The 13,015-nt window shown below is 30.6% G+C and overlaps 1 protein-coding gene across 1 annotated transcript; it reads left to right on the top strand.

Annotated features, from left to right (window-relative positions):
• The first annotated feature begins 2,406 nt into the window (after positions 1 to 2,406).
• mrn (general transcription factor IIH subunit 4 marionette) lies at positions 2,407 to 4,764 on the top strand. The gene is made up of 7 exons (XM_018549488.1): positions 2,407 to 3,069; positions 3,431 to 3,555; positions 3,630 to 3,835; positions 3,918 to 4,091; positions 4,171 to 4,257; positions 4,345 to 4,560; positions 4,683 to 4,764. The coding sequence occupies exons 1-7, from the start codon at positions 2,556 to 2,558 to the stop codon at positions 4,762 to 4,764; spliced, it is 1,404 nt and encodes a 467-aa protein (XP_018404990.1). The 5' UTR covers positions 2,407 to 2,555.
• The last annotated feature ends 8,251 nt before the right edge of the window (positions 4,765 to 13,015 follow it).

The raw sequence follows: 13,015 nt of genomic DNA, 5'->3' as shown, positions 1-13,015 counted from the left end.
CTAACAAGAGAGAAGAGTATATTAATTTTAATAAGAATAATCCAAATATCCAGATATAACATAAAAAAAGATTGAATCAGTTGACATTTTTGACAAAGAGATTTATAATTGAGTAGATCCAATAGAGATCTGTCAACTCCGAAGGATTAAGGTCCGATTTCACAAATGCAAGATTAATTTTAATTTTGGTTCAATCAATTCTTTATCTTTTTCTTATTCTTAGACTTAGAAAGAGATAAAGAGCAAATGAAGACGAGATTAAAGTTATAATCTGTGGAACCGAGTATAAGAAATCTCAAATCTGTGGAGAAGAAAGAAATGTCCACGAATATCAGAGGAACATTTCGATCATTCGATATCGCGTAGACACATCTCACTATGAAAATTTACTCGTTCGCGTCGAGAGAGTTCACTGTGCTAAGCAGCAGCAACATGGCGTTATTATGCCGCTTGCGACTCGGTTGCGTACAGGAATAGCTCGCACATGTCCCTCTCTTTTACTCTTTTGCTTCTTTCTTTTCTCTCCTCTTCCCGATACGCGCATACATTCGTCGTTGCGAGCGTTCACGTAGGAAAAGCTCTCTCTCTCTTTCTCTTTCTTTCTCCCTTCTCTCTCTCTCTCTCTATCTGCTCTTACTCTTTCTCTGATCCTCTCTCTTCCATTCTCGACGAAGGATAGTACACTCGAAGCACGACATCGTCCTCCGCCGTTCTCCAACGTCGTAACGCGAACGGCGAAGTCATTGACTGTGAAACCGGGGTGACGAATATGAACTAGGAGTACGAGACCATCAGTTTCAGATTCCGTTGATGTTTTCAGCCACAAACGGGACTGGATATGGAGGTTGAAATGTACCTCGGTGGAACGTAAACACCAACAGCGACACATTAGTTATAATACTGTAATTACTTACTCAACACAATACAAGTACAATAAACGTACGTAATAGTTATATTATTGTTAAGTAGAAAATTATAATATTAATTGGGGAGGGAGGTACAATATATTGTTATTCTGAATATTTGCTGAGATATCGATACACAAATCATGCAAATATTTGTAGAAAATATTATTTGTAATTGTAATAATGCATGTTTTAAATAATGCAAGATTGCATCTTGATGGCGTGATTTGGAATGCGGAGAATTACATGTATATATAAATATATATTGTACATATATATATGTATATGTATACACACATATAACTAACGTCTCGAATTAAATATATATTTATTGGCGCTAAAGCTTTTAACTGATCGTACGTGAGTTTGATAAGATTAATATTTATTCACATAATGTATAACATATAATTTTCGCTGTATAATGAAATACTATGATGACGAGTTCTCAGGGTAGCTTGAATCAAACTCTAATTAATTTAATCAGTAATTAACTTATCAAGCAATACCTACACTATTTTACTAATACAAGTAGAATATAATTAATATTTCATTATTTAACACATACGTACAGAAAAAAAATCAAATTATAGGAGCCACCAATTATACGCAATTAAATTAAAAATTTTGCAATAGGCAATTTTATTCTATTCGTTGAACCAATTAAATTTTCTATAGGTGTAAAATATTCCTAGAATGTTTATAAATATTTAAAAAAATTACAGTAATTGCTGTTCTGATCGAAGTATTACTCTTATATCATGTATATTTTTACAATGTAGATTAATTGAGATTTTTTTTAATTCTTAGGAAAAGGTAAACTATTATAAATCAAGATTATAAATTTAATCTACATTAATTTGTCAAAATGGAGCGACACTTCGATCAAACTTTTATTATTAACTCTTAATATTTTTTAATTCTTGGAACCAGACATTAGACTTTAATCAAATTGTGATTAATTTATCAATAATGCTAATTCGTTTTTCTAATCTATACTTTAATGTATTAAACAACAAAAAAAATTTTTTAATTATTATTAATGAAATACACAAGAATAGATCCTATTTTATTTGCTAAAGTAAAAGTACTTAATAATCGCATCGATTAAATTAAACAGGTCGAGTTAATTGAAGTTGTTCTTATGCAATAGAAAGTCGCTATACGTCATCGAGACGGTTCATATCAATTCATACGCAAGAAATGTTGACGTTTACGCAATTTATGACATAAACGTTATAGCCTTGTTTGATTAGCGACCAATTGAGTGAAAGTTATTATGACTAACGTTACCATTGATGATAAGTTATTATAAAAGTATTGATCGATAAAAGATACGCGGTCGGTAATGACGATTTGTTTATTACCCCGAGATTTATTTATCTTTCCTCAACGTTACTACACTCACGTGCAATAGAGGACACTACGCGTCATTGAAGCCGGTCTCTCCTCTACTTACTTTTCTTTATATGTCGCTTTTTTCACAAGTGTTTTCTGTGTATTTATTCCGGCGTAAATGTGATTATGTGACCGATGGAAGCTGCGGCGTGTAATGACAAAGAAGTTCTGTGATAAATAGTATTATGTGAAGTAAAATGTTCGAAGGATCGAATACAAAATAGACCTGAGACCCTGAGACGTAATATCAGTAACATGTCTAGTTCGGTAACTGGCAAGAACCTGTTACGGCCGAACAGCCTACAGTGTACAAATCTACAGGAATATTTAAAATCTCGTAGCTCCGACACTTTGAATAAACTGTATCACAAGCCTCCTATATGCTTAGCTGTATTCCGTGAATTACCTGTCATTGCTAAGCATTATGTTATGAGACTGGTGTTTGTTGAGCAACCAGTACCACAGGCAGTTATAGCATCCTGGTGTTCCAAGCTCTATTTCGAGGAGCATCAGAAGGTGGTACAAATCTTGAATGAGCTGTATGTGTGGAAGGAAGCATCCATACCTGGTGGACTACCGGGCTGGATCTTGAACAATACCTTCAAGAAGAACTTAAAAATTGTACTGCTGGGTGGTGGCAAGCCTTGGACCATGTCGAATCAGCTGGAAATCGACAGTAAGCCGCGAGACGTGGCCTTTCTGGATTCTTATGCATTGGAAAGGTGGGAGTGTGTCTTACATTACATGGTTGGTTCTCAGCAGCAGGAGGGTAAGATTTTTTAAAACATACCTCTTCTTAAGATCATTTTAAGCTGATAATATGGTTCTAATATCTTAAGACTGTACTTAAGACAATCTTAAATATGAGAACTCTGTCAATGAAAACAGTTCTAAATTAGTGTACACTGCTGCTACTCAAGTAGCCAAGAGCATGTGTTGTAAATTGTGTAATCTAGTGCAGTGCAAAATTGACAAAACTAATGTAAAAACATGTGAATATAATCACAATTTGTTACTGAGATACACTCTTGTTTTGCATTACTTTGTAATTCAATCATATTTTGTATATAAAATTTATAATACAAATTACAAATATTTAAAATATCTAATACCTTAAAATATTACAATAGGCATATCTGCCGATGCTGTAAGGATTCTTTTACATGCTGGTTTAATGAAGAGAGATGAAGCTGATGGAAGCCCAATTATAACGCAAGCTGGTTTTCAGTTTCTGCTTTTAGACACAGCTTCACAGGTAATTATTAGTTTTCTGTCAGAAATATTTTCTTTGTCATATATACATACTATATGTATTTAATTGTTAAATAGGTATGGTATTTTATTTTACAATATCTTGACACAATTGAAGCACGTGGTCTTGATTTGGTAGAGTGTCTTACCTTTCTGTTTCAATTAAATTTTTCCACTCTTGGTAAAGATTATAGTACCGAAGGCATGTCCGAAGGGCTCTTAACATTTTTACAACATTTAAGAGAATTCGGGCTTGTATATCAACGAAAACGCAAAGCAGGAAGGTAGATATACAAATAAAGCATAATACATGTTATTTGCAAATAATTCAAATCAACTAACATTTTCGTTAATTTATGTTGCAAGATTTTATCCGACTCGATTAGCATTAAACATCGCTACTGGTGAAACTAAACCTTTAACCAGAGATATAGACAAGGAAGGGTATATAGTTGTGGAAACAAATTATCGAGTTTATGCTTATACGAATTCAAACTTACAAGTTGCATTGCTTGGACTTTTCTGTGAAATGTTGTATAGGTAAATGCGTTATATGTACATGATATAAAACATATTTTGTACAAAATAAAAAATTAAACAATTATACTATTTTGTCTAGGTTTCCAAATTTAGTTGTTTCAATATTAACAAGAGATTCGGTAAGACAAGCATTGAAAAGTGGAATAACTGCTTCTCAAATAGTAGGGTATGTATTATGTTAAGAACTTAAATAGTCAAGTACAAAAATGTTGTACATATTATTTTATGTAAACATATTATTTTATATCAACAGCTATTTGCAGCAACATGCACATAGTAAAATGATAGAGGCAGGACCACCTATATTACCGCCTACAATTGTAGATCAAATTAAACTATGGGAGAATGAAAGAAATAGATTTGTGTTCAGTGAAGGTGTTCTATATAGTCAATTTCTTTCACAAACTGACTTTGAAGTTCTTAGAGATCATGCGGTTTCAACCGGAGTATTAATTTGGCAAAGTGAAAGGTAATCATTATTTTAAAATACAAATACTTTATAAAATATCTATTACGTGTATAATATTGCTAAGAGAAAAATTTCACAACAAATGTTATGTTTAATAACAAAATATATTCTTTATTTTGTAGAAAAAGGACCATGGTGGTTACCAAAGCTGGCCACGATGATGTGAAAAAGTTTTGGAAACGATATTCAAAAGGCTCAAGTTAATATTCGAATTAATTATCAAAGTTTAATTATAAGCATTTAATGTATATTGTTGTTTCCTATGTAATGTCAAAAAAGTATTGTTCCAAAAAAAGTGCCTAGCAAACTGGAGAAGCATTCTTGACAGATTGGAGAAATAATATTTTCTTTTTAATCAATGCCAAAGCTCTCTCAGGTGGGACTAGGTTTTGACAATGCATGTGTGATATTCAATTAATGAAGTAAGTTTTTATATATTTGATGTTGTCTGTTTTATTTCTACTCCAATAATAAAACTTATACAATGAGGAAAAGAAATTATTCAGAATACGTCAATTTGATTTATCATAATAAAGTCTGTTGCAATTTTTACATATGTATAATACATTTTGTACCAGGGTATAATCGTCATTCTAATATCTTCTGAACATATTTTTGAATTATATGACTTGATACATTAGTAGAATATTAATATTTGCATTTTGAATCAACATTTTTGTTGTACATACACAAACATATGTAATATGTACAAACATATTTTATATTTATAATTTAAATCGACAGTTAATTTATGTAGATATTGAATCTAGACGTATAACTAAAATCAAAATTGATGGTTTATTGTATATTTATTAAATAGTAAAATTGGACTAATATGTGACTTTCTAAATCGATTAATTTATCAAACAATATTTTGTATTATTTATTTCATTGACGTAGAATTATTATTTTTTATATTATTTAACATACAGAAACAAGAGAAATTTTGCTTTAAACAATTATACTAATTAAATTAATTACGGATTAAATTAAACAAAATGTAATACAAAGATAGATTCGTATGTTTATTATTAAGGCTGTGTCATACGAAAAAACATATGTAATAAAACGTAAGCTGTAAAATCAATATAATTACTGTTTACGTTATGGCCTTATGATCTTTACTATGATTGGTCAATCCGTTTACTGCTTAAAGATTGCGTGTACTATGGAATTATACATTGGATATAAACAAAAAATTATAAATAATCATAAATAATATTTATATTGGAATATTTTACAAGACATATATGATTTTATGTAAAAAAACGTTACTTTATTTTATTTTTTAATAATTAGGTGTTTATTTTTCTAGTCATCTTAAGTGAAGATGATATTATTTCAAAAATTGACACATTTGATAGCAATAAATTGATATATATAATCTTGACTATTCACTCTTACAAGTACAACATATTTATAAAGAGAAAATCATTTAATTGTGTAGTTTGTATATTTTATAATCACCGCGTTCTTCTTTTCTACTGCAGATTTTTCATCACATCATTTAGATTTTTTTTTTAAGAAGCAGATATTGAATTATTTTCTTTCTGAATGGAAAATTTATTCTTAATTTATTTAGAACTTTTCTTTAATAAGATTCTTGATTTCAGTTAATCTTACGGAACAACGCGTACTGATATAGTAGTCTAACATCTGAAAAGGACAACATTTTCTGAACGATGATCACGTATCATAATTGAAGTAAAATTACCGTTTCGTGTTTTGCGTTGCAATATCTCGGTTCGTATGGCACGTAGACGAAAAGTAAAAGCACTTTTTTTAATATATTGTGTAGGTATATTGTCTGCTTCGCCGTACACCTTGCGTGTACACTCAACGCGTGACACAATTATGTCTCTTGACATGAACATTAAACTGCAAAAATCATTAAGTTATAATAACACTCAATAATTGAAAATAAATTATATATCAGTTAAATTTTTTGACAATATGCATCTATTTCTGTTACGCAAACCCCTCGGTATATAATTTGTTTCGCTTATATCGCGTGATTCTTCGTATCGCTCGATTTTCCTGTCACGTTTATCCTGTACTTATCTATGTGACACTATACACATAAAAAATTATACGGTATTGCAAGAAAAGAAAAGAAAATAACATAATACTCCCAATGTAACGTGAGTTACGAATGGGAGATATGTGGATAAATATCGCGTGTGTCACCGCGGTGATTGACGTTTCGCAAAGTGCAATTTCTGCGACGTCTCTTTCTTCTCTCCAATAATGATGAATAGGAAATGAAGCAGCGCATGGTTGGCAACGTAGACATAGTACGTTATTATCGGATACGTACAATACAGCGTCTGAATATAGGGAGCACTGTTCGGAAAATATCAGCTGGATCTTTTGAGGAAGACTCGACGTTCGCGATGCGAAATCCAGTTGGAGAGACGCAGTCGGCTGTGGAATATTATTACGGTATTAACAAGATCATCATGTCGAAACTCGGTGCTTGGCCGACGCAAAGTATATTCGAGAAGACAATATTGCCGGCCATATTTTCAATGTTTGTTGGCAGCATCGGTTTTCTTGAGGTAAATTTCTATCATTTTTTTATAATAGTATGTTTTATAATAGTATGTAACCTTGTAAAAACCCACGTCGGGATAAACAAATTTGTATGTCAGAAAAGGAGAGAGAGAGAGAGAAAGAGAAAGTGAAAGAGATGATTAGCATGCATATACATGGCGTTAAAACGCGGTTAAAAAACGTGATTGAAGAAGCTTACAGCATTTCGTGAAGTAGTCTTCCAAATTTTTCAAGATATCGAAAATATGTTAAATATTTATATATAAACGATTTAAATGTATATGTAATATACATATGTATTTTTTCTATATTAAATTTTACTTATATTAAAACCCCTAATGGAAATAATATGGGATGTAAAGGGAGAGTATAACAGAAAGCAAAAACAATCTAAGGAGCGTAGATTGAAATAAGTAAATAGCTTATTGGAAGAAGTAAATGAGCCAATATGTATGAGTATTGTCGATATCTAGTAAATTTAATAAAACAAAATAAATGTCATTATATTTCTTAACGTTACTATTTGTGAAATTGTTTTATCGCGTCTAAAATTATTTTTGTCGACAATACTCATATATATTGGCTCATTAATTTTGTTCTGTAGGTAGGTGGAACGTTAGAGATGCGCAAAGGTGTTTGCAATTATTATCGCCGATTTTCAGTTTATAAAATTTTTGGAAGTATGGAGGAACCTAACCGAGGACTGTGAATCCTTACTCATTTTTGTGCTTGCATCCGGCGCTCACGTTAAACTCTTCCTCATAATCATCAAAAATAAAAACGTAAGATTTCATGAGGTGGGACTTCTCACTTAACTCATTAAAAAATCGTTGGATATACATAAATTCTATCCTTCGTTTTGTTTATTATTCCACAGATAGAACATCTGTTTTCGCTAATCGACTATCACTGGCACATTTTTACGCATTCCTTGGAGATAAAAATTATGCACGAGCGTACTCTCTTAGGAAGAAAAATGTCGTTAAGTTACACCTGTAATGAATCATTTACACGTGTTTTTTTTTTACTTCTAACACTGTGGACTCGTTACTCTTATTATAACAACTCTTAATTTTAAGATTTTTCTTTTACGAAAATTTTGTCTAAAACTTAAGTTATTTTTTCAATTACAAGAAGAAATAGTGTATCACGAGTTGCACGCCGCGCGCGTAAAAAGCGCCCGTGAGCGCCGCACTCCTGCCCGTTTCCTCTATCTAACTACTTCTTCTTTTAATTTGAAAAGTAAGCTTTAGATAAAATTTTCGTAAAGAAAAAATCTTAGAATTAAATCAGGAATACGTCTTTTCAGGGACACCTAAGTTATTCTGGGTTATCCTGTAACATATATTATTCTCACTGTTTGCGTGATCGTGAATTGCACTTGTATAGTATTTGATTTAAGAAATGCAACTTAATTGCTCTCTCTTATTCATTGATGAATTTTTACATTATGGTAATAATATGAGTTGCAGTTATAATTTATTTGTTGATGTCCATTTACATAATGGCTCCACTAACGGTGCCTATATTGGATTTCCTTGTACCTCTCAATACATCGCGCTCTTACATCTACCTGTTCAATGTCGATTATAGCTTCGACAGAGAGATATATTACTATCCTGTATTAGTCCATACATACATTACGATTATAATGGCTGTCACCGCAATGGTACTAAACGATACAAGTTACATATCACTCACGCAGCACGCGTGTGCTCTGTTCGCAGCTATTGGGTATTGTACCTACAGTACTTATTTTCTGAAAAGATTTAATTTAACTCATTAAGTCCAGGTGACTCTTACATCCTTTTCCGATTTAAATTCTTTACAACTCGGATAATCAACATTTTTAGATTGTAATTTGTACTTAGGGACAAAATTTAGCACAATCATATACAGAGTGTTTCAAAATTCGCGCCCGCGAAGTACAAGACGTGATACTTTATACTAACAACTTCTTTCGTTTGCAAAATTGTGTCTCTGACAAGTAATTTTTGCAGGAGAGCAATTTGAAGTTATTAAATGCGGGCGCTCTGATCTATGTGGCGTTCAGGACCGTCGCGCGCTCATTTACTTGTACCTAATCTCTGGTTAATTCATAATATTTTCCGGATATCCAGTGCATCCCTAATAATTATCACAGTTCACTCAAATAATTATATCAACAATATTCTATTAAAAAATGTATATATTATAAAATCACTTATTAGTTCAATTAAAAAGGGAGGGATTATTTATTTTTTTTATTTTTACTTTTAATTCTTTTATCTTTTTTTTAAACGTCTCTGATTAGAGTTTTGAAAAAAGTAACTTTTTATTCACTAATCAGTTGTTAAAAATTTTGATTAGGACCCGAGTTACAATTTAGGATTTAAAACAGAAAAACAGGAATTACCTGGAGCCCTATGTTAATATAAAAGAAAAGTTTTGTTTGTCTCTTCGTGTACCGTAGATAAAATTTTGATCGTATTTCAAAGGCATCGACTAGAAAATCTGACCTTGATAAATTTAAAAAAAAGTGCTCTCGTTAAGGACGTAAAGGTAATTTACAATAAGTGCGAGTCGAATAATGATGACATTATCTATCGCGAAATGATACGTCTCTTATGGAAACATCAACTGAGCCTTGAGTGAGTTTTGAATTTTTTCCGTAGAATAAGACCGCCTAAAAGTGCGCATTGTTCAAAAATTCCTACTGAGCTTTACGACGAAACTATTTAATCGTAAGAACTGTATTTCACATAGAATGTGCCTTTTTGCTGATCTGTGTATAAAAAATTATTGTGATTGTTTCAGCGATAAAGGAGATATTTTAAATTTTGTGATTTTGATCATTTTCTTTCTATATTTTTCAAGGATCAATTGATCGATTTCTACATTAAATCTATCGTTGCTTAGTGAATCCGTACTATTTGTATTACGTGCATGCATGTTCTGTTTCGTATTTATAGTGATATATTTACTTAATATCTGTAAAAATTTTTATATAGTCATATTTAAAGCAAAAAAATCACGAACTAATGCGAACTCTTGAGAAGACACTTGCTCAAGAATTCGCATTTTTCTTTTCTTAGTACAATTAATCTCCTATAAAAACGAGTCATAATATTACATTGATACTTGATGAACTTTTAGTTTAAAGTGTAAAGAATAATCTAAGCATTTTACTGTCCGAACTGAAATCCTTATATAGATTATATAGTCTCAAAGAAAAAGTGCGCACTCTTGGACAGTCTTACCCTATATTGTAAAATGTAAAGTGTTTTGTATCATTTTGTATCAATGTATCTGTTCGTATATTTTTTAGATATGTCAATTTAGTGGAATCTATATTCAAAATGTATTCGCTTACGATAATCATGATGAATTTCATCGGTATGAGTCTCATCGGAATTCAAGTAAGCGCGCGATGATAGACATTCACGACGATGCACATCGATTAAAAATCGTCTCATACTTCTTCCAATCAATCTGTAATTTAATTATATTTTACAGATACTTACTTTGTTGAAAAATAATAGAAAAACAGAGATGCTTATATATATAGGAATTTTAATAGGTGGCTTCATACACCTTTTCATTTTGAGTTATCCCGGCCAAGAAATAATGGACCATAGCACAGATTTATTTCATAAAGCGTAAATATATCGTACCAAAGTTATTCACGCGATGTAGCAAAAACAACACATAGATTTTCAGGGAAAAGTACCTGAAATTTCTTTCTTTACGAAGCATAAGATTCAAAAGAGAATAAACTTTTCCTGTGTTCATTTCTTGATATAATTTGTAGCGTCCTACAAAAACATTTTATTTCTTATCTATTTCATGTTCTCTTCAAATTTTAAATGCTTCAATAGATAATAAAAAATAATTGATTATAGAAATAAAATATTATACATTGAATTAATTATTTTTAGATACAATATGCTGTGGTATAAAACGTCACGAAGAACGACACAGTTATTGAGTATATTACTTTACAGATGTATTGTGCCTTGTACATTAACGGCTGGTAATGTGTACGTGATGTCGTTGCAGAATTATGCTTCGGTAAGAATGATCTTACAATATTTATAGTACAGTAGAAATAGTTATAGCCAGTTTGAATTTTAAGGTGCTGCAAGGAACTTTCTCTTATTTTACCACTATTTCATCGCTCAACTAATTCGTGGTTAAAAGCAAAAGAGAGCGATTGTGTTGGATTATGAAATTGACAAAATTAGGTTTAAAAATCATTGTTATGTAATAAAAATTTTGAGCGATTTTTCATGATAAATCTATAAAAGTAATCTTATTGCGTAATAATTACAAATGAAAAGAACAAAAATCGACAAGTTGATGTTGGATATGAAAATATAACGAAATATATTGTAGATTTATTTTTCTGTCTATAGATTAATAAAAATTTAAAGTTAGCTGTTACCATTATAATGTTTTAATTTATTACCATTTTTTGTTTACTGTAGTTCGATCTGTGTTAAACCAATACGTTCATCGTTTTAAAAAAATTATTAAGTTATTTGTTTGTGGATATAATTTATAGAAAAATTTGTTATGTATTTCTTAACAATTTTCTCGTTTTTAACTTCGTAGCTCAAGAAGGCAAATATTGGGAATTTTTTAATGTTCAAATTTTCTTCTATAAGTTATGTCTACAAATTTAATAGTAGAGATAATGACAAAGAAAGTTAATTTGGTTAATAATAAACGAGATTCTGTGTTTATTAACAATGTTAATGACAACGATAGACGAAATGAAAAGATGAAAATAAATATTTTGTATATATAAGAAATTGTATAATCCTGTACTCTGAAAGTACATTAAGTATGATTGAAACATCTTAAGATGCGAAAAAAGTTAACAAAATTCCAGAAAATTATTATATAACAAAAAGGCAATAAGGGATCCAATAAACGAGCAGTAAGTATAAACATAAATTATTAGTATGTTCTTCATAAAAACAATCGGCAGTATGTACTAAAATAACTGCATATAACTATGTAATAAATAATTGTTTGCCTGAAACAGTTAAACTACTAAAAAAGGGAGCAAAAGTAAAAAAATATCTAAAATTTTCTTTCTTACTAATGGTGCGTTGTTCGAGCATAAAAAAACGGCCTATTAATATAAAAATATAAAATCAGTAATAATAACAAAATTATTTGATTATATATAATAAATGTGGGTATGTTAAGTTAGCACCCCAACTATAGTACTCAGGAGTTCTGATTAGAGTTCCCACTTCCTTTTGACGAAACGAAAAGTTCCCTATAGTTAATAACAAGAGTTCCGCTCAATAAACATTTTTTTTACATTTTTTAAAAATGGGATGCTAACTTTTTATCGAATTTCCAGGTGGAATAGTTCTGAGCGGCTTAATAGCTTCAATTTGCGATTGCCTAGAGTTCCTAATATGTAAAAAAAATTTTCGAATATTAAAAAAAAAATTAAAAATTTTTGAAGATTTAATTTTTAGATACAATAGTTCTGATGATAATTTCTGCTTCTTTTTGACGATACGAAGAGTTCTCTATGATTTTTAATGACATATGCGCTTAATAATAATTTTTTAATAATTTTTTAAAAATGGGGTGCTAACTTTTTAACGAAATTCAAGGTCGCATAGTTCTGATCAGCTTAACACAAGTATTTTGTGAATACCTAGAGTTCTTGATACCTAAAAAACATTTTTGAAGAATAATAAAGTTTAAAAAAAATAGTAGAAATCTTTGAAAATTTTTTTGAGAGTACCGAGTAGTTCTGAGTAGCGTTTCTTATAGTACTCGACGAGTTCTATCAAGAACTGTAAAGTGGAAAAGCGATTGGACCAACGGTTTGCAAGATCCAGCGACATTTGTCAGAAGATCAACAATTTTTAAAGTGAGTATATCTCGGAAACCG

This window comes from Cyphomyrmex costatus, unplaced genomic scaffold (assembly GCF_001594065.2).
Source record: "Cyphomyrmex costatus isolate MS0001 unplaced genomic scaffold, Ccosl1.0 scaffold826, whole genome shotgun sequence".
Classification (NCBI taxonomy): domain Eukaryota; kingdom Metazoa; phylum Arthropoda; class Insecta; order Hymenoptera; family Formicidae; genus Cyphomyrmex; species Cyphomyrmex costatus.
This window is presented reverse-complemented; position numbering and strand designations above follow the sequence as displayed.

Bases quoted from the DNA above. Each gene is read 5' to 3' on its own strand.
- mrn (XM_018549488.1), top strand. From the start codon at position 2,556: ATGTCTAGTTCGGTAACTGGCAAGAACCTGTTACGGCCGAACAGCCTA. The intron at 3,070-3,430 runs GTAAGATTTTTT...ATATTACAATAG, and splicing joins TGGTTCTCAGCAGCAGGAGG to GCATATCTGCCGATGCTGTA. The intron at 3,836-3,917 runs GTAGATATACAA...TTATGTTGCAAG, and splicing joins CGAAAACGCAAAGCAGGAAG to ATTTTATCCGACTCGATTAG.